Genomic DNA, 23,182 nt, shown 5'->3' on the forward strand with positions numbered 1-23,182 from the left:
GCTCATTGGGACCTTCAAAGCAGCAGAAATTTTTCTGTAACCTTCCCCAGATTTGTGCCTCGAGGCAATCCTGTCTCGGAGGTCTACAGACAATTCCTTTCACTTCATGCTTGGTTTTGCTCTGACATGAACTGTCAACTGTGGGACCTTATATAGACAGGTGTGTGCCTTTCCAAATCATGTCCAATCAACTGAATTTACCACAGGTGGACTCCAATTAAGCTGCAGAAACATCTCAAGGATGATCAGGGGAAACAGGATGCACTTGAGCTCAATTTTGAGCTTCATGGCAAAGGCTGTGAATACTTATGTACATGTGATTTCTCAATTTTTTATTTTTAATAAATTTGCAAAAATCTCAAACTTTTTTCACATTGTCATTATGGGGTGTTGTGTGTAGAATTCTGAGGAAAAAAATGAATTTAATCCATTTTGGAATAAGGCTGTAACATAACAAAATGTGGAAAAAGTGATGCGCTGTGAATACTTTCCGGATGCACTAATATATATATATATATATATGCAAAGGTCTGTCACACAACTACTCATGAACTACTGGGACAAGAACATTGATCTCGGTCTGAATCGAAGTCTTATGACCCGATATGTATTGGTACTGCAAAAATCGCGAGGGCAATGAAAACCTCGGGAGAGTGATCTGTACTCAGCTGTCTTCCAGCATAATGACTGAGAAACTGACCTGACAGAAAGAAAATGCAATATCTGCTGAGCATTTAGCAAATCACATAGGCCGATTACATGATGAAGAACACCATAATAGGAAGATGAAGAAGAGCTGAGCATCAAGCAAATCACAGAAAGTGATCATAAGTGATGAAGACTGAGGTGCATACGTGTTCAGAAGTAACAATTAAAGACGAACACAGTGAATCAAAGGTATGCAAGACAAAGTAAAAAATAGTAACTTGTAGAGGAACAGAAAGGACTAATTATTTAGAAAGCTCTTTACCTTTAACTTGGCTTTTATTTGCATTTTATGTGAGAAGTGTGGGTACATGTGTTTCACTGGTAGTTTGTAGTATATTTCTGGCAGATACATTCATTACTGAAGCTTATATTTGGAGATCTTTAAGAGGTATCTATGCCTTCACTTTGCTGTGCCTACTGAAAAGCAAACCTCGAGTGAGTCCAAAGCTGCCAGGAGAAGGATTTAAAAGAAGCTTCCAAGAGACTCGCCTGTTCGTTTTGGAGCCACACTGCAGTGTATCTTTAACTAAGACACGTCTTTGATTTTTCTGCTTGTCCTGTCATGACATCTTAAAGTAGGGGTCTGCAAAGTCAGACCTGGAGGGCGGTAGTGTCTGTAGGTTTTTAGTCCAGCCTGATGGCTTAATTAGAAACCAATCGTCTCCAATAGCAGACCTTATTTAATTTTTGTGACGTATTACTATTGTCACACTGCCTTGTCTTTTTAGATCGTACTGTATATTTTTTCCTTTCCAAGAGTATCATCTAAAAGATTGTTAACCTGAAGTGGTTGAGTAATTCACAGGCTTTTACTTTTTTTCTCTTCAGTTTCCTTCCAAATATTTTGTAAAATCAAATAGTCCAAGATGAACACACACAGGTGCAAATGGAAACACATTAGTTGGAGAAATGCTGGTTCCTTTGTCATTTTGTCATTGGTATCTTATTGCTAAGAAGGAGTACTTAAAACATTGAATCGTAAAAAGCAAGACAAATACATTGAAACATGAAAATGTCACTTAAACAATAACCGACTTCTCATTAAGTCACCAGGTTGGAACAAAAACCTGCAGCCACTGGGGCTGTACAGGACCAACTTTGCAGACCAGTGCTCAAGTATAGAATTCAGTTTGAAGGGTGGCATGGCGGCACAGTGATCAGTAACACTTGCATTTCCAGGGTCTCATTGGTTTCATGCTCAATTCTTTCACAGCCTTGAGTGAACAGAGGGGTTCAGATGGCTATTTTTCTTCAGCAAGTCTGGGTTGTCCTCCACATCCTGATGATGCGCAGGATAGGTGTGCTGATAGTGTGTCTCATGACTTGGGTTGCACCTATGCTGGTGATCACAAATTGGATGATGAACACCTTTTTATGGAATTCATGAAGGCAGCATTGGTGACCTTCTGATTCTTTTAAGTGACAGTATAATGAGTACTTCTACAGAAAGCCATTCAATAGCAGTAGCGATTCCACTCAATCGGAACCATGCAAGGGAAAGACCAGACACAGCTTTGCTTACAGTCCATGCATAGTATTCACCATCTGCAGAATTAACTTTCCTTTATTCCACATAACACATACCATCATTTAAGGGGCCATTGAACCAGATGAACAGCAGAAGACAAGTAGCTTGACAAACATCAGCCGTTCTATCTATACAGTCACCTTTTAACACTTTTTGTGCTCTTTTCAGTGCACTTGTTCAGAAATAACCCCCTCCCCTTCTGAAATCACTACAACAAAAACAAACAAAAGTCATTAGGTGGTACATTTAATTTTTATAGAGCTTTCTCTGACTCAAAAGGCTTCAAAAATATTCTTAAGGGTACAAAAGGAATAAAGCAGAAAAAAAATCAAATAAACCAAATATTGTCGGGAATCACTTCCATCATTTGATAACTTGGGCATTGGCACTTTCTTTGGTTTATGATACACAGTGTAATTCATTTCATTCAGTCAGCAATTACATATGTCCCATCAGTATTCTGCTCACAGTATTAAAAGTGAATAGTGAGAAAACCTGGTTTGGGATGACCCTGTATGGAGGCCTCTAGGGGTCTTCTCCAACTCACTCTATACTAGTTGCTTGTTACCTTCCATCAATATCATCACACTTGGTATCCCAGTCTTATGGTGAAATGTCATCTCCTTTTCTGGAATTGGATCTCATTTGGCAGGCTTCCCCTCATCTTCCTTGTTTCAGCTATTAATTGTATTAAATCTTGCTGCTTGCCAAACCCCTGATCAGATTTCTATTAAATTCACTTACATTTGTCCCCCAAATATTATTTTCCATTTTTTTAACCCCTCAAACAGCTTGCATGAACTTGTAAATTGTTTTTGCCCATGTTCATGATAGTAACACCATCTTGTTCATTTTTGTGACCTGTTCCATTGTCCTCTATGCATGATGTTTCAAGCCAATGCTTCAGTGTAATGCATCACATAGTCAAATCACATTATTATGCACCGGGCCTTCTTCAAGGCTAGCACACAGGACAGGGCAAGACAGCAGACCAACAACTGATGGGAGGAGGTTGTTGTCCACCTTTAACTGTTAATCCACCACATCTGCTGGTAGAGCACACTACTTATTTTGCTTTTAAGTCAGGAGTTGCTTCTATTTACTGTGGAGGGGAGAAATAAAGTTGCTGGCACCGACTGCTTACTGCTCTTTTTCATTTTTGATCCACTTTTGAAGTGCAGCTCCTGATTTTTTCCCCCCCCTGGGACAACAGTTTGGCTTTCCATAGTGTCATTTCATTTTGACTAATTTCTCATTTGACAGTTTACAATGCTATTGCTTTTTACTACAAAGTCTTGTAAAGAGAGTGCATGCAAGTCAGGTCTGATTAAAAGTGTGTATTTTAAGATGTTAATTTTTTGCATGTCACATTTGCAAATATTTAAGTGTAATGTAATTAGCGCTACTATAATCAAAAGTTACATGAAAATATGAATTACAACAGTACTTATAGCCTGCGATTTAGAGTAGGAGTACCTAACTGTTAAAGCCTCAATGTGCATTAAAAGCTGAAAGTCATACATACACACCATCTACTTGTATGTTTACTCTTTGGGCAAAGCCAGCTCCATTTAAAGCTTCACTGTTCATTACTGCCATTACACGTCTGGAGGTTTCAGGACATCCAGGCTAACATTCTTTGTGCTGAAACTGGTGTAGTCACCCACAGAAAAAGTCTGCATCTGTGCATCAATTGGGTTGACTGATGCAGAGCTCATTGCCCACCTTAATCTGACAAATGTTTGGTAGGTAATGGAAAGCAGATGAATGAAGACTATAGAGGATAAAATGGGCATCAGTTCTGGGGCTGTACAGCAACATCTACCAGTGTACTGTGGAACCATGTATTGGAAGCCATTGACAGGGCAGAATGAACAATAAACCCCAAACAGGTATGGGAAAAGACAAGAGAAAACAGACATTGCCTTTAGCCTGCAGGGATCTTGCTGGTTAGTGCAGCTGCCTTACATGTCCAGGAGCCTAGGATAAACTCTGTCAGCCAGTCACTGTCTGCAATTGTCCTTCCACATCCCAAGCAAATGCATGTAAGATTAGCTGGTGATACTATATTGACACCCCCCCCCCCCACCCCAAAAAAAAACACAAAACAATAATGGCAAGGATATATTGTGTAAACACAGCAGCTGTATTGGAGTCAATACATTTATAAAATGACACCTTTTATCTGCAAACTGAACAGATTGCAGTATACAAGCTTTCAGGGAGCTCAGGCCCCTTCATTACAACTTGCCTGAAGAAGGCACCTGAGCTGCCTGAAAGCTTGCATACTGTAATGTGTTCAGTTTGCCAATAAAAGGTGTTATTTTGCTCGACTTCTCATTGCATCCATTATGGCTACCACGGTACAACACCCTAGTACTATAAACATATATAAACTGTTTCACAGTCTATAGACTGTAACTGGTCAATCACTGGTTTAGAAAGATTGTTTTTTTCTTCATCACTAAGGCGAGTCCTAAGTATGCCACTTACTGAAGTATAGCTCGACATTACTAGTGTGCACACTGTGATATGTAGTCCACCTAAGAAGGAGCAGCAACATGGTAACATATAGAATGGGTAGTGTAAAAAAAAAAAAAAAGTACGAAGAGATGTAGAGGCAAATGCACTAACAGCTAATCACTTATTGTATAAAGTAGTAGCCTAAGACAGTAAGACCGCTGGGTCAACATTTTAAGTTAAATATTAGGGGCAGCACCTCTAATGAAAAGCGTATGTGCATCAGAATCAGTATCTGCAAAAGAAAACTGAAGAGCAACTTGGAAGCATGCAGTATTAGCCTCACCAAACAACATGATCTCAAATGAGTGAAGTGTTTCAGGAAATGTGTTCTCATGTTGTGGGCAATTTCACCTTCAGGGTAGACTAGAAAGCACACACCTCACCAAAGAGTATATTCATGTACATGATGTCATAGTGGGATTTGAACCCACAAGTCCAAAGCCTTAACCACTACACCACACTGCCTGCCTGCCTGGTGGCTCCTGCTGTTCCAGAACTCCATCATCAAACCTTTATTCAAAGCAAAAAAAAGTGTAAACACACACCGAAATGAATCTCCGCTTACCAGATCACTTTGGCATTAACAATTTTTAATAAGTCACAAAGTGCTTCATCCAAGCAACACCTTTAAAAGTGCAGTTTTATCATTGGTATTCTTGAACTGTAAAATAGTAATGCAGATAATATATTTGTGGAGGTAACAATTTCAAAGCCTATCTCTGTTACTCAAAATAGCACTCCACCACAGGTGCTGCTCTTCACTGCCTTGACTTGAAGGCGGCAGTTGCAACACCAACCAAGATAGCAACGACTGTGAACCCTTGTGCAGCAATTCGAGTTCTCATCAATAATTGAGACTGACGGGTTTTACCCCTCTTGAAGGCAATGAGTCCATAAGAGAGTGCAGCTGCTGTCGCCAAACAACCTAACAAGACAAGAACAGAACTTTAGGTCATAAAAATGCAGGTCATTGGTCAACTGGCAAATGAACTGAAAGAAAATAAAAATTACACCAATTAGCGAATGCAAGCTGTAAACCAAATTATGAAGAAAGAACAAACAGCATTAAACCAACTACCATCCTGTACAGCAGCTTAAATGGCAAATTTGGGAGGCCCTGTGAACACTTCATGCTGTTCACTAGTATTCCTTCCATGCATATTTAGGGTTAACCAGCACTAAAGTATGGTGCCCTCTGAGACACAGCAAGTCTTGCTGGCATTGGCTTTCTGCCACATTGATAAAATGAAGTGTGTTAAAACGTGTTGATACCAATCCTGGGCGGAAAAATTACCTCATTACAAATATTATAATGCTAAGTAAAGCAAAGCGTAGAATACAATTACAAAGCAGAATTTTTCACTTGAACTATTTACTACATGTACCCCAAAATATACAGTTAAACACAAATATGCCTTTTTAAACTATGAATGTTTAAAAAAACAAAATGCAAGGGGAAAAAAGGATAAAGAACAATCGTGAAATGGTGTTTTTCAGCAGTCCATTTTACATTAATAACTGTCAAAGCAGGCCCAAAAACAACTGGCACATTTAACTAAGCTGAACAAAGTAAACCATAAAACATTGCTTCACTGTTCATTTTTAAGATGGAAAAGTAATAGTGTTTGCTAGCACAGATTTAAAGGCGTAAAAGCCACTATATTTTGTTTCTCCCCCTAAAAATTACTGGATAGTTTGTAATATTGGTAAGTACATCCAGTAGCAGAGATAATGCACAAAGGCTTTGTTCATATACAGTGCATCCGGAAAGTATTCACAGCACATCACTTTTTCCACATTTTGTTATGTTACAGCCTTATTCCAAAATGCATTAAATTCATTTTTTTTCCTCAGAATTCTACACATAACACCCCATAATGACAACGTGAAAAAAGTTTGAGATTTTTGCAAATTTATTAAAAATAAAAAAATTGAGAAAGCACATGTACATAAGTATTCACAGCCTTTGCCATGAAGCTCAAAATTGAGCTTGGGTGCATCCTGTTTCCCCTGATCATCCTTGAGATGTTTCTGCAGCTTAATTGGAGTCCACCTGTGGTAAATTCAGTTGACTGGACATGATTTGGAAAGGCACACACCTGTCTATATAAGGTCCCACAGCTGACAGTTCATGTCAGAGCACAAACCAAGCATGAAGTCAAAGGAATGGTCTGTAGACCTCCAAGACAGGAGTGTCTCGAGGCACAAATCTGGGGAAGGTTACAGAACAATTTCTGCTGCTTTGAAGGTCCCAATGAGCACAGTGGCCTCCATCATCCGTAAGTGGAAGAAGTTCGAAACCACCAGGACTCTTCCTAGAGCTGGCCGGCCATCTAAACTGAGCGATCAGGGGAGAAGGGCCTTAGTCAGGGAGGTGACCAAGAACCCGATGGTCACTCTGTCAGAGCTCCAGAGGTCCTCTGTGGAGAGTGGAGAACCTTCCAGAAGGACAACCATCTCTGCAAGAATCCACCAATCAGGCCTGTATGGTAGAATGGCCAGACAGAAGTCACTCCCTTAGCTAAAAGGCACATGGCAGCCCACCTGGAGTTTGCCAAAAGGCACCTGAAGGACTCTCAGACCATGAGAAAGAAAATTCTCTGGTCTGATGAGACAAAGATTGAACTCATTGGTGTGAATGCCAGGCGTCACGTTTGGAGGAAACCAGGCACCGCTCATCACCAGGCCAATACCATCCCTACAGTGAAGCATGGTGGTGGCAGCATCATGCTGTGGGGATGTTTTTCAGTGGCAGGAATTGGGAGACTAGTCAGGATAAAGGGAAAGATGACTGCAGCAATGTACAGAGACATCCTGGATGAAAACCTGCTCCAGAGCGCTCTTGACCTCAGACTGGGGCGACGGTTCATCTTTTAGCAGGACAACGACCCTAAGCACACAGCCAAGATATCAAAGGAGTGGCTTCAGGACAACTCTGTGAATGTCCTTGAGTGGCCAAGCCAGAGCCCAGACTTGAATCCGAACATCTCTGGAGAGATCTTAAAATGGCTGTGCACCGACGCTTCCCATCCAACCTGATGGAGCTTGAGAGGTGCTGCAAAGAGGAATGGGCGAAACTGGCCAAGGATAGGTGTGCCAAGCTTGTGGCATCATATTCAAAAAATACTTGAGGCTGTAATTGCTGCCAAAGGTGAATCGACAAAGTATTGAGCAAAGGCTGTGAATACTTATGTACATATGATTTCTCAGTTTTTTTTTTTTTATTTTTAATAAATTTGCAAAAACCTCAAGTAAACTTTTTTCATGTTGTCCTTATGGGGTGTTGTGTGTAGAATTCTGAGGAAAAAAATGAATTTAATCCATTTTGGAATAAGGCTGTAACATAACAAAATGTGGAAAAAGTGATGCGCTGTGAATACTTTCCAGATGCACTGTAGGTTTAATAAGGTTGGGCAGCACATTGGTTTTGAGGGAGAAATCTTCAGGTCCACACTTACTCACTTGTCCTGTTCAATTAGGCTAAGATGGTCATTCTAAAGTGCATATTTTGTTTTCAGTAAACCATCCACTTGTTTGTTGATTCAGAGGAGTGTTTAGGGTCATCACCATACTGGAAAAGGTAAAGTATGTTGCAGCTGGCTGGGAATGGCGACCTGGTTCTTAAACCGAATATCCTCAAACATGAACACAATCTTAACAGAAGATCCCAGGATCAGTGGCAGCAAAACCACTGCCAAAAATGTCGATGAAGCAAGAATGCGAAAGGATTTTTTTTATTCTCCTCCTCTCTTCATAGGACCCTGGCAAATTCTAGCCACTTCAATGTATTTCTTGTTGTTATCATGTATATAGAAATCTAGAAAGCATGACACCAGAGAATAGCTGAACAAACAATATACAGGGTGAGTCAAACTGATGTCAACATTTGAATGGCGGAAACAATTTAATCACAAAACTAGGAATGTCTCAATCTGTTCGCCATCATGTTCAACACATGTACCATATGTGGAACATAAATTGTCCACTAAAAGTATATACATAGCAGTACCATTAGTGTTAACATAATTTTGACTCACCCTATACTTAAACTGCAAAGTACAAAATGTTACTTCTACATAAATTCATTACCTAATGAAAGAAAACCATGTTTTACCAAAACAAAATAAAATCAACTATACACACACACACTGGAAAAGCGGGAATTCTAGCAAAATGTAACTGGTTTACACTTTGTCACCACATTTCTTAGGTGTACCTGCTCCCTAGCAGGGTGGAGTGGCTCTGAGGCTTGGGATTGCCGTTTCAAATCCCATAAATGCCTTAAGTGATTCCACTTCCTTGGGCCCTTGAGCAAGGCCCTTAACCTGCAATTGCTCCATTCTGGGTATGACATTAACTTTCATTCTGCCTTACAAGCAGGTTCTCCCACTTGCAGGGGAAACTTGGGGTTGATGGCAGGATTAGCACTCCTGCCACTGTAAAAAAAAAAAAAAAAAACCTCACACTGTTGCACTCCAGTCAAACTAGTGTGGTGCTGAGGTGTCGTCCTCCTCCTCCTCCACTCCCTAACACAAATAGCCGCCTCCTCCTCTAAACTCAGGATTATATACAGGAGCAAAATGTCTTAGTTTTTATGTGCCGAACCATTAGACTATGCAGGATGTAAGATATAATACTTTGAGATTTGAGTTTGTGGTGATTCCAGCATCTCAGAAGGAGCTGCTCTAGCTGTGGTTTTCATTCAAATAAACAAAAAAAATCCAATGAGTGGCAATGCATGGTATAAAACATATTGTTGGTTTTTGGAAGATGTCAGAGGAGAACAGCCAGACTTGTTCAAGTCAAGATAACGAGAACACCTGCCAAAACTGAAGATTGGAAAAATGTTGCCCAAGCATCAGTATAAGCTACAAAATTTCATGAAGTTTTAATGTGCATCCTTTTATTTTTACAACCTACATTTTTTATTCAAACTGATACTTGGAATAGATAATGTGCCATGTTACAAAGCACACATGGCAAGCATGTCGCAGGACAGTACCTTCCATTTACATCAGTGGACTGCACAGCCCCAAATCTCAATACAATACAGCACTTTTAGAATGAGGGGGAACAGAAGATCCAAGACACGAATATGTGGATGAACAATCTGTTGAAAGTGTGTGATATTTTCAAATCTGCATGGACAAAACACCCTAAGGAATGTTTCCAGAATCTTTTTAAACTCCTATCAGAGAGAATTTGGGCTATTCTCTGGGCAAAATGAGGGGTCATGTCCGATACTAGACAGGTATGCTTAAAATGGCCACCAAGTGAACACAAACAGGCAGATTTCTCCTTGAAACAACTTGGAAAAAACATTTTGAATTTTATTTATCAACTATATTACAGAATAAGAGACCCTGTAGTATAGTATATTTTTTTGCCACTGAATAAATAAATATATTTTTTAACTCAGCATGCCAATTATTCTGAAAGGATAAGTTTGGCATTTTTCAATTATGGTATATTTTTAAATGCTTCATAAAATTGTGTTCTAAAGTATAGCATTTTTTTCAAAATGTTTTAAAATATCTTGTCTGTTCTCACAGCTTAAATGGCGCTAAAGGGTATACGGGTCCATAAGTAAATGCAAAGGCCTTAAAACTTACTGAATAATCCCACTTTGAAGCAGCAAAAGTTTTGACTTAAGAAAACATGAGTTTTGTGTTTATGAAGAATCTTTGTGATAACACAGAGTGAGCAAGCGAGAGACAGAGTTGGAACTTTATTTGTCCCCTGGGGGAAATTTGGATTTTTACACAAGTTTGTTAAATAAATATATAGTTAGATATGTTAGTATATAAATACATAAATATATACACACCTGAAGTTTAATAAAGTGACTTAAAAAAAAAAAAAAAAAACTTCTAACTTGGCTGTCACAGCGAGGTATAATACAGGTGTGCTGCCGTTGGTATAAAGGACCCCAAGTAATGTTTCTTGACCAATGTCTGCTGAATAATTCATTGGATGAAAGTACTCAGTGTTAGTATACAGTATTAGAGAGATAAAAAATTATCTTAACACAGATTCTTGAAACTTTTTTCGTAAGGTAAGAAAATATTTCCTGTTTGCTTATCTGCTCACAGGTGGAGTTATGACAACCCAACAAGCCTCTAGGGCCAAGCTATATTCTGCTCCTAATCTTACTTTTGCAATTCTTTTTGTGCAGCGGTAATGTTATTCCATGACTGGTAAAAAAAGAAAGCTGTGCTAAAGTGGCCTGTGCGTTCACCCTGTGATAGACTGGCATCCCATCTAGCACTGTTTCTGCCTTGTGTGTAATGCTTGCTGGAATCGGCTACAGGTGCCCCACAAACCTGCCCTGGATAAGTAGGTTAGGAAGATGGAAGGATTACTATCATCATTATTGTGCCTATAGTGGAGAAAAATATATAGATCAGATAAACAGATTACACTTTTTCCTAGTGTTCATCCCATGTTGATGCAGGCTCTGCTTTTCAACACATCACTTGCTACTTGTTCCAATCCAGGGGATGTTTTTAGGGAAGCAATGGCTTCACGCACATCATCCCTCAGCTGTGTGGGCATGCATTTTTTTGGGTGCCCACTTGGCCACTTTCCCTAACACCTAAGGTGCAAGGTTGTCTTTGTCACCAACTGAGCACTGCTATGGATCAAATGGCCATACCATAGGAGGCATGCTATTCTGTTTGAATAGAAGGTAAAGGACAGAGATTAATAATATTGTTGCATGTCAAGGTGCAACAGTGGTAGTGCTGTTTTCTCGCAGTGAAAGAGACTGGGATTTGTGTGTGGAGTTTGTGTGCACTCCCCAGATGCTCAGATTTTCTCCCACAATCCAAACACATGCAAGTTAAGTAAACTGACATTGCTTAAGTGTCCCGTGTGTGCCCGTGATGTATTAGCAACTCATTTAGGTGTTATTTCTGTCGTGTGTGTGACGGTTTGCTGGGATAGGCTGCAGCAACGCCACAACCCAGCCCTGAATAAGTGGGTTAGGAAGATGGATGCCTAGCTGCTCAGCTCAACACTTGATCACATACAATGTGCCTACTCAATATTCTCAATCACTGATGCAGATGTGTGCATTATTAATCTAAAAGTAGTAAGCAGTCTTAACAACAAATAATCTTCCATATAGTGAAAGAATAAAAGCACTCATAAGTGTGCCCTTTTCAGTTGTATTTGTCTAGCTGTCTACAGAACAGAGACATCACTTCGTATCAACTTTCCATAATGTCAACAACAGATCCTTGGTGATGATTTCCGAAGGTGAAGCCACACCCCAGGGGCCAAGTTCTTCCTTCCTGTTCTGCAGACGGCAGCGAGGACACTGTCTGGGGCTGAAACGTTGCTGCGGAGGATGACAAAATGGCGGACTCTCATTACAGTTGTTTGCTTTTGATTTTTTACCTTCTTTAAGCAAAATGGATTCTGATATGTGAGTCAAGACAAGGATCAATACTCAAATATTTGTCTTAAATTGATAGATTTGGTATTTTTTAGTGCTTTTTCATTCACCTATGGACTGGTGTACCTTTAGCCTCAAATTAAGATGAAAGAACAGACAAGTTATTTTTTTTAAAGATGACAGAAAATGTTTCACTTTAGAGCACAGTTGTGTGGCAAATTAATATACTACAATTGTGAAGACTTTGATTTGAAAAATACCAAATATATCCTTTAAGCGTGCTTTGGATACGACTACTTTTTATATGTGTATACACAGTAGCGGCACCTTTCTGCCACATTTACACAATACTTAACAAGCATATTGTAGCAGTGCTACAACTTGATGGACTTCAGTTCCCAGCTGCCCCAAAGGGTATTGCCCTCGTTGGATGTCTGCAACAGGCAAAGGGGCAGCTAGTGAACAAGAAGAGCTGTTGTACTGGATTCAAGTTTTGCATTGTGACCGTCTGCATCAGCTTCATCGGAGGGAGCGCTCCCACACTTCTCAACACGAAATGCTTCAGAAATGGTAGGACAAACTTCCATATTCACCTCAACAGTTCACAGGATCTATCACCCTATCAGCTTAATTTGCATTTGTAAAATGGGACTGCTTCATGGACATTAGCATGGGTGTTTTGCAAAATGTGTTTATATTGTGTGTTGCATTTGTTATCACCGAAGGGGAAGGGGAGTGTTGTCTGATTATTTGTTATTTACATTTCATTTCCATTTAAAATACTGTATTATTCATTCATTCATTAATTTGATTTGTGTCTCTGTTTGTGAGTGAGTGTGAGTTGGGTCTTTTCCTGGAATCCTGACCAAAAAAATTAAAAATTTTCCATCCCATCAATGGTGTGAATCTGAGCAGCACCGGTCCGCTACAATATCCAGATTACTAAACGAGAATGGTAAAACCGGAAGGCACGGACCCAGGTACATGGCGATGGACGCAGGAGACATAGTGCGCAGGCGCCTACAGCGCGCGTCTCATAAACCGCGAGCGAAGTCTGATCCACCGCGAACGAAGGAGTCACGGCTCAACAAAAGAGCTCAACTAATGAAGGAGTTACAGCTCAAAAACGAAAGAGCTCAACTAACGGCACACAGAAAACAGGATTCTGCACTGCACCCCAAAGTCAAACGGAAGACACTACGGAGTCCACAAAGGTCCACAAAGATAGTACGGAAGGCGCGAGAAGGTACGAAAGGCGCAGGCGCCTACAACGCGCTTCTGAACTAAACGTCCACACTACACAGCATGATCCGGGTAATAAGAATAAACGAACTCTCCGTATTAAACATTCGGCATCCTCACACGTCCAAACCATATAGCATATGTGAATCACATTACAGTGATGCATTATTAACAGTACAACCACAGAAAACGCTCCGTATTAACAGTAAGTGCAATTATCCATATTACTAACGGTAGACAACGGATAACTAATGGAGTCACGGTCACGGCTCCAAAACGATCCAGCTCAACTAACGGAGCTACAAAAACGAGCCCGCATTGATAAAATCATTAAACATGGGCGCCTACAACGCGCGTCTGAAACCGCGGAAGCAAAACTGTCTCGGCTCCAAAACCAAACAGCTCGACTAACGGAGCTACAAACACGAGCCCGCATGGACAAATACAATGAACATAGACGCCTACAATGCGCATCTGAAACTGCGGAAGCAAAGCAGGCACGGGTTCAAAACGAAACACCACAACTGACGGAGATACGCAAACGAGCCCGCCTGGATAAAATCAATGAACGCAGGTGCCTACAACGCGCGTCTGAAATGCCGCAAGCAAAGCAGGCACGGCTCCATGATGGACATACAGAAACGAGCCCGCCTGAATACAATTAATGAACGCAGGTGCCTACAACGCGCCTCTCAAACAGCAGAGGCACTAGATAAATGGCAAAGAAAGGAACGACAAACAGCCGCTAAACAATTCCGCCAATTAGCTGACAACGCATTCTGTAATGAGTCCACTGTTAATGAACATTCATTACGATTCATGAATGTCATTTGCTGTCATTGTCATTTACTTAACTTCCCTGAAGAAACAACTGGCAATACAACTAATGAGTTTACACGTTGTTGTCAAAAGGGTCAGGTTAGACTGCCTCCTTTAGATGACTTTCTTGAATATCTACGGAAGCTTCTAACTAACAATGTACCCGAAAGTAAAAACTTTATGGACTGCATTGGATCCTATAATAGTTCATTTGCTTTTGCATCTACCGGGGTGAATATCAGGCCACCAGCTGGCAATGGCCCATACTGCTTTCGCGTATGTGGACAAATATTACATCGGATTGGAACAGTGCACCCTGAACCAAATCACGAACGCAAATATGCACAAATCTACGTGTTAGATCCAGATGTCGCAATCTATCAACGAATGACCCTTCCTGAAAACAAGCAATACACAGAGCTGATAATGAGAAACGTCGCTGAAGTCATAAACAGTCACCCATTAGCTAAGTCTACATAAGTACATACAGGATCAAATTCTAACAATACTGTTTTGATTCCTAGAGTTGACCTTACAAGTTCTGACCTGGAATTACCTTTTACACTTTAACGACGCCAGTTTCCCATTAAACCTGCATTTGCCATGACAATCAACAAATTCCAAGGTCAAACCTTGGACAGAGTTGGCATATACCTCTGAGCCTGTACTTGGACATGGACAACTTTATGTAGCCTTCGAAAGAGTTTGGCGTTCATCTGTCATTAGAGTTAAAGTTGTAGATACTCCATACCAAGGAAAACTCATTCAAGGACAACACACCATCTTTACTACAAATGTTGTGTATAAAGAAATATTCCAATAAATCTTTCTAATGTGCCATGCTATGGGTTCTTTACTTCCTTTGTTCGTCATCTACACCTTTACACTCCAATATATCTCATACATACATCAATGTATTTCGGGTTACCCAACACCACGGGTTGGCGAGCAAAGCGAGCAGGGGGCGGAGCCACCCAGTAATGTAAGGAAATAATTTCAAATAAGAAAATACATTACAAAAGGAAAAAAAAATTACATTTCAAGATAACAAACAACAAAGATTTTGGTTAACATATGTGGTACGCGGCTGGGGGTCAGACCCGGCTGGGACGCCTGAAGGGACTGGGTCATGGCTTATTTATCCTCCGGGCCACGAGGGGGCAGCCGCCCTGGAGTAGAAGAGGCCCACGGAAGGGAAGCAGGGAGGCTCAAGACCGCTGGGGCCTCTGGTCACCGCCAGGGGGTGCCCTGAGCCTCATGGAGCCCGGGATTTATTCACTTCCGCCACACCCATGGAGGACGATCCTTCCAGGGTCACCCGGAGTGCTTCTGGGTGCTCTCCTGATGCTTCCGCCACACCAGGACGTGACGTCAGGTAGAACACCTGGAGCTCATCCGGGTGAGGATAAAGGGAGCCGCCTCCCTCCTGTCAGTGAGCTGGAGTCGGGAGCAGGAGCAGGACGAAGCTCCTGGAGAGACAGTGCAGGTGGCCCAGGGACAAGGAGAGAGAAGGCCCAGGAGAAAGGTGACTGGGGCTAGAGACACTGTGTTGGTGTGCGGGACTGTGACTTGTGTTGTTGTGGAAGACAAAATAAAAGCATATCGTTGGTAAAGATGTGGTGTCTGACTGGTGGTGTCCGGGCAAATATCACACATAGTACCTTCATTAAACCCCCAAACGCCATTCCCAACAGCACTAACAAGTTTTAGTTAATTATTTGTTTGCACAAATGTCAGTATTTCTTTGTATATACCATCAAAAACAAAAATTTTAAATACATAAATATTAATTCCATTTTCTATTGTATCTCTTGCAATTGTATTGCAATTGAGATTTATAAAAATTTAGTAAGGTTAAAATTAAAACTGTAAACAGATTTTAAAACAGAATTTAAAAACATTAAAACTACTTACAAATGCATGAATTACTATAATTAGTTTTAAATAGCAAGAGCTGTTCCTCAAATCAAAACAACACTCATTCAGGAAACATTTTCTTTTTCAAATGACAGTTATCCCCTACCACCTTACTACAGTATCTCCAATAGTCACAGTGAGTCAGCAGATACACCCAGAAGCAGGTGGAGTTTAGAGCAAAGCCATTCACTGACAATGTTATGCTAAACTATAATGGAAATGGTGTGTCTGTGCTTAAACTCAAACAAATGGACACTTAAATGTAATATTTTAGCAATTAACAAATTAACATTAGTAACAAATACACTCCATAAATGAAATGGCATTTCTGGCACTGGTGGATACAGTCAGCTCAGATTTTCACGAATGTGTCTGAACCTGCTTGTAATCAAGTTCCAGAGCATACTGCATTTTTTGTTTTCAATTAATAGCACAACTCTACAAATTCTACATTTCCAACAAGTATTCTGAATAAGTTTAACAGAGATGTGAAAACTGACTGCATTTCCAATAGATTACAGACATACTGTAGATGACTGAAAATAGGAACACAGAAATATGACTTTCAATATGATCATACTAGTGGTTCCATTGAAACCTATTTTAATGGTGAACCAAAAGTACTTAATTGTTAGACATGGGTGAGATCATTATACGATATTTGGCAATTTACAGTAAAATGAACAGAATAAAGTGACTAGACAAATGCTGGAAAGTTGAGACTGCTTGACAGAATCCTGTAAATTAAACTGCAATTTCATAAACTCAGCTCCTATCTCAGCATATGGCACTGGACCTCGGATTGTTGTGTACTTTAGTCTCCATTTGCTACCAAAATGTTTTATTAATTTTGAAAGAATTATATTTAGCTTGCACAACACTGCAATATCAAGATTGAAATGTCTTTTCTCTTAACTGGCCTCAATTGAACGGTAGAGGTTTGCATAATCAAAGTATTTTTTGTTATTATTGAAAGATAACAAATACTATATAATAATTTATCTTTCCAGTACAGGATAACAGTTTTGGAAAGAAAGCCATCCTCTGTGTTCTGGGATTCTGTTGCATATGCAAGTGTTTTATTCGCATTATAGTGGGCTAAACTATGACTCTGATCATTCCTCATTTCATACTGTAAGTCATGTCATTATGCCTAGCCTAGCAAACATTACTTTCACATCTCTGTATCACATAACACTGAAGTAACATTCAGCTTACAGGGATGTCAGCAAGTCTTCCTCTTCAACAGAGCCTATAATGCTATGTTTCCTTTTCAAATGTTGTGCATCACCATTGACCACGAGGTCAGTTTTGCAACTCGCAACCATTTTTCTTGTGTTCAGAAGAAAGTGCTCCCAAACTCTGGCAGTGTTAGTTTCTACCATCATTTCTGTCAATTGCTTAATGTCTGCAATTTTTCAAACTTGTCCATAAATTAATAAAGTGGTGACAAAATTGTGCACCGCAATGTAGTCAGCCTAATGACGCAATTAGGGCTGCAATGATTAGTCAATGTAATCGACGACGTCGACTACAAAAAATCGTCAACGCATCATAAACAGAACCTTCAATAGAGGCTCCAATCACAAAGAACCACATTGGTTTTAGTAACTGCAATGCACTACATGAACGTCTGGGGGGCAGTATTGTTTGTTATTGTTTGTCAAGACTGCACACAGTCCTACCAACGAAGAAGAACGTCTGAGGAGAAGATGAATGTAGAGGAAAACAAACGTGGTTGCAATGGCGAGTCGCATAGAGGAGGGGGAAGGAGATGGAAAAAAAATCGAGACAGAAACATTCTAAAGTGTGGGAGCACTTCACTGAAAAAGAAAAAAAGTTGAATGCAGATTATGCAAAGCGGAGCTTTCTTTTCGTGGCAGCACCACCGCGATGCATGAGCATCTGAAACACAAGCATCCTGGAGCTGTAATGCCGTGGTCTCTTGAGAATTTAAGAATTTATGGTGACGTTGAACGAGACTGAGAAAATAAAAATGAAAAAAGCTAACTTTTACAAGTAACAAATTTACACCCGATCTGTTAGTTTTCAAATAATATTACATTAGTGTGATGATGTTTTCTGATTGGTACTATTCAGGTCATAAAATGATTTCTTCAAAATGTCACATATATTTGTCTTTCTTTCCAACCAACCCCCCATTCTTTCCTCTGCATGTCCTGGAGTCCTGTGCAGACTGGGGAAGGTCGGGGGGGAAAAAAAAAACAAAAAAAAAACGTGGTCACTGATTACAACCGCAAGAAGGTACGCGAATGAATAAGAATAATGTTGCATCCGTGGCACAATGTTTTCTGAAATGTACTATAAGGTCATAAAATGAATAATTCCAAATATCATATATACCTGTGTCTCTGTTTTGTCAGTGTGGCTTTGACATCATGAGCCATAAGGTGCATACTAATTCAGCGTAAGCAGGAACACTCAATAAAATTGAATAAAAAAAAAAATCAAGTGACAATAAGATACGAATAAGGCAGATTCACCAGTGTTTGTGTGTCAGCTTTTATCCATCCAGATCAGAGAATTTCCAGTTCGATTGTCTCAGAACACCACTCACTTCTACAGTTATTCCCAGTTTCAGATAAAAAGTAGCAGCGTCAGATCCCTGAGGGGGCAATAGTATGTATAGTGACTGAGAGAATAAAAGTGGAAAAAAAAGGGTAGCTTTTACAAGTACTATACATTTACAGTGGCTGTTACAAATCAAATGTATGTGTTTATTGTATAATATTAACAATAAGAGCAGCTCACTACTCAAAACAGTAAATATACGAGGCAGTCAGGATCGAACCGGGGGACTCTTGATTATAAGTCAGCAATTCCTACTGCTGCGCCACAGAAGCTATTGTATCATCTTTGAACCTTTTGTGAAAGTGTTTATTTGATCTTTGCACTTCAGGCTTTACACATTATATAGTTTATGTCTACATTTTGTCATTTATTACTAAAATATGAAAAACGTTTCTGTTATAACAATGTATTTTTTGGTTAAGTTAAATGCACTTTTTTTGTTTAAAGACTACATGCACTTTAGTTTGTATGTTTAATGCATTTCTTTTTTATTGTGGTGGTCACACTAATATAAAAACCATCTGATTATTTTCAAATTCATATGTTTCACATACAGAATCTATTAGGTTGCTCAGCTTAATAAAGTAATAATTTATTAAGGAAGTTGCAATTACAGTGTGCAAGTGAGGGCACATCTGTTATACAAGAATGCCTCCCAGGAATGCCGCTGCAAACATGCAACAAATTGTATAGTGCATGATATAGACAGTCATAACATTAAACTGTCATAAACATGAAAAGAAAATAATAAATTGCAAACATTTCTATAAACATTTGAAACATCAACACCACTACAAAATGTTGAAATTACACAGTTCTAATCAAAGGTTTGGACTCCTCTAACCAAGTTGCATATTTTGTTGATATCTGAACAAAAATAGTGTCATTTTTTGAAAATAATGTGCAGTTAAGATTTATTTGATGAACTAAAACAAAGAATAAATGATGTGCAAGCTATCAGGCTTAGCTCGTTATGTGTTAGTCTGGTTAAGAATTGTCACTTGGGGCTGTTAACTGATGACACTGCCAGTGCCTAATGAGGACTAAACAGGATCTGGAAGACTCAAGGGACAGACTTTTTGAACTAAAGACAGGACTCTTGACAAATGAATGACAGGTAGAGTCACATCTTCAAGTCAAAAAGTCACATGTGCATTGATAATACCAGAAGTAACTAACAATATTTTACCAAAACAAATACTGTTTTGTTTATTGACTGGCTAAAAGCCATATGGATTATGTTAATTGAAGATTTTTTTGTTTCTTTTTTTTAAATAGACGTTTTTACATCGTTCACCATTATACAGCAGTGCTCATTATTGGCTTCTGTTATGTGATAAATTCCATTCTGCACAAAAATATAAGATTACATTTTTATTGGCAAACACTTCAAATTGATGGGATTAAGTAAAACATTCAAAAATATCCGTTTTGAGTGGAGTATGGCATTAATATAATAATGTCTAACTGTATGTACTTGATGTCCTTAGATATTCAAAAGTATATTTTAGCACTGAAACACAATACACATTACAAACAGCAAATACTGTACATAATCCATTGAGTATATCAAACTCAAAAAGGTGCTTTCGTCATGGGCAGCAAAGTTTTATGAAAATATTCTCTCTCTTTTTAAGAGAACATAAGATTTTTACATACTGCCACTTGCCCACTGACAGGCCTTATTAAAACAAATGGTTATCATTAAAGAAAAAATCCCTGTTTCAGCTAAGAAGGGTATCTAAATAGAGGGTTTCGATTTTCATTCTACAGTTGTTTGTTTCCTTTGCTTAAATGTATTCAAAACACTCCCATGTTGGGCCTTTAACCTGCAATCCTTGAAATGAGAATTAAGCACACCAATATCTAAACTGAAATTACGACATAAAATTTCTTCCCTTTAAATTTTGCGACTGTACCTTACAACATGTTCACGTCACACTTTAATGGAGACACCTTTAAACTATTTGGGGTTACTTTCATGAAGGCGTGGATTTGTTAAAATGCCACCAGGTCTATCACGCACCTCCCTCCTCTGAATTGAATTCCCGTCATTATGCGAGTGCTCGCTCATTAGTGAGAAGGGTCTAACTGCTGCCTGCAATACCTATGACACAGGTCGGGTAATGCCCACATCGTCAGTCACAAAATGGCTTTTGAGTCAGATAACCCTCCCACAACCCTAATCTTAACCATAGCGTAACGGGGACCTAATGCTAAGCATTGTCTAATAGGATGGGCGTTTCGTGATGTTGGGGCAATACATGACCGACCTCATAGGTACTGTACTGCAGTCTGCAATTACACTGTTGTCATTTCTCCAAATACAATTTAGAATTTATCTCCCATACCCTCCAGGTACTGCCTCTACAAGGCATTTTGCAACGCGATACTATTAACTACTTTTAGAAGACCGCAAAGGTGCAAATGTAAATGGATTCGTACACATAACCAGTACCGGAATAATTTTTAAAGTGAAAAGCAACCAATAGCTCGGTGTCACAGACTTGAACCTGTAATTCAGCACCGCTTATTTGCTCAGGGGCTTTGGACAACATTATCCATACATCATCGAACCCGCTATATCCTAACTACAATTTTTTTTTTCAGTCATGCATACCACATAATAAATATTACTTTAACCAGCTATGTTACCAAGCCAGATTGCTCGTTTTGTTTTAAATTCGTAGCACATGTCTGCTCTGGACAGTGAGGCTCTGGTTAGCTCACGTAAAAAGATCTGCGATTGCTCCCCTGGCCGTGCTCTGCCTGATGGGTGTTTGCGTCTTCTCTAGTCTCTTTACTTCCACATGCGGGTTTCGTGACTGCTAAACTAACCTGTATACATTGTTGTAAGCAGCCCAACAACATTTAACCCATTAGAGTGCGCACTTACTCTCGCTTGGCCGGGCAAAACTCAACTGCTTTTTTTCCAAATGTATCTGTCTTGGTGTTAATGCTGAATTGGTAACAGGTCTTCACAAACTGTGTGAAGAAGTAGCTGGATGAAAGCGAGTAAGGAGCTAACTTCTGCTTCGTGGTGCGCCTTGCGGCGGACAGGCATCCACTCTCCGGGACTCTCGTCAAGTTCGAGGTGCTTACGCTGACCTTAAATTTCTTCTCAATCGCCTTACCTTCCCTGCTCTTTCTCAGCACACCTGCAACATCAACAGCCGAAAGTCCTTTCAAAAAGTCCTTGAACAAAACTCACCTACTGGAACAAACGGATTTTCTTTTGTCTTTCTTAAAAATTTTTCCTTGAAGCCTTCATCTAAAGTCCGACTATGAGGAGTAAAGCCTTCAATATTGGGCGTCTTAGATAAGTCAAACGGCACAGAGGCTGCACCGTTAGAGAAAGAATCCTCTTTCACTGAACTTGAAGTAGCAGCCATCTTTCAAAACTACGCAGGTAACAGCCGCAGTGCACTGTGGGGGAAAAAATGACGTGGATCACGTGACCCAAGGAACCCAATACGAGTGAGCATCCGTCGAGTCGTTTTTTTGTTGCCGTTGAGAAGCAGTAGTGACTTGGAGCTGCGGTGGGTAGTGATGGGCGGAGTGAAGCCTCATGAAGCATCAACACGTTTGAAGCAATTGTGTCGGAAATCGTATCGAAGCTTCGAAGCATTTGACACTCACCTCTCTAGGGACACCTCCTGGCCATTTGTATTAACAGCACATTTTAACAGTAAACTCTTAGAGCATTGTGGACGAATACCGAATCTCTATGAAGTTGTGATATACACCTTTGAAGTAAAAAATTATAATTGGCAATAATGTCAAGCATTGTAAATCGACATACGCTTAGCAAGTAATTATTCTGCAGTAATCGGATCAACGTTGACTAGTTACGTTAGGCGCCAGCACGGATTACCGTTGTTTAGAAGTAAATGTATGCGTAACGGTGGCTTGAACAATTACGCCAGTCGGACAGCGCCAGGTCTCGTGTTCAATAACAAACCTGGTCAGCATCTGTCTGGGGATTGCAGATTTCCGTTGCCTGGTGCGTTTGATTGATAGTTCCGATTATGCGGCAATGCTCCTTGAAAACCTGGTTGGTGTTAGACTTCTAATCGGGAATTTAATCTGCATAATGTACATTCATATTCTAATTCCAATGTAAAACCAGCATATATCAGTATTTGAATTAAACTCTTCAACCAAACTAGACTACACCTCGTGGAAATGAGATTGGTCCATCACTAACTGTCACTAAATTTTGCAATAACTATACTGATACGAACTGGCGCTACACATCCATATCATCACTTGCATTGGAAATGAGACGCTGAGCTTTTGACGCACAAATGTTTCAAAACGACACATTGAAGCTTGTTTAAAAGTGCACGTGAGATGATGAAGGGGAGGTAAAGCCAAATGTCACTGAGATATGTCGTGTGTTTACTTTTATCAGCACTGTCAATTACTTCACCCCATGTTAGCCTTGTTAATGA

The 23,182-nt window shown here is 39.8% G+C and overlaps 1 protein-coding gene across 1 annotated transcript; it reads right to left on the minus strand.

Moving 5' to 3' along the window:
* Positions 1–5,332: 5,332 nt before the first annotated feature.
* higd2a (HIG1 hypoxia inducible domain family, member 2A) lies at positions 5,333–22,149 on the minus strand. The gene is made up of 2 exons (XM_028791614.2): positions 21,940–22,149; positions 5,333–5,684 (listed from the first exon to the last, which is right to left on the minus strand). Exons 1-2 carry the CDS (start codon positions 22,118–22,120, stop codon positions 5,518–5,520), a joined length of 348 nt encoding a protein of 115 aa, XP_028647447.2. The 5' UTR covers positions 22,121–22,149; the 3' UTR covers positions 5,333–5,517.
* Positions 22,150–23,182: the final 1,033 nt, after the last annotated feature.

Source organism: Erpetoichthys calabaricus, chromosome 11 (genome assembly GCF_900747795.2).
Source record: "Erpetoichthys calabaricus chromosome 11, fErpCal1.3, whole genome shotgun sequence".
In the NCBI taxonomy this organism is placed as follows: domain Eukaryota; kingdom Metazoa; phylum Chordata; class Cladistia; order Polypteriformes; family Polypteridae; genus Erpetoichthys; species Erpetoichthys calabaricus.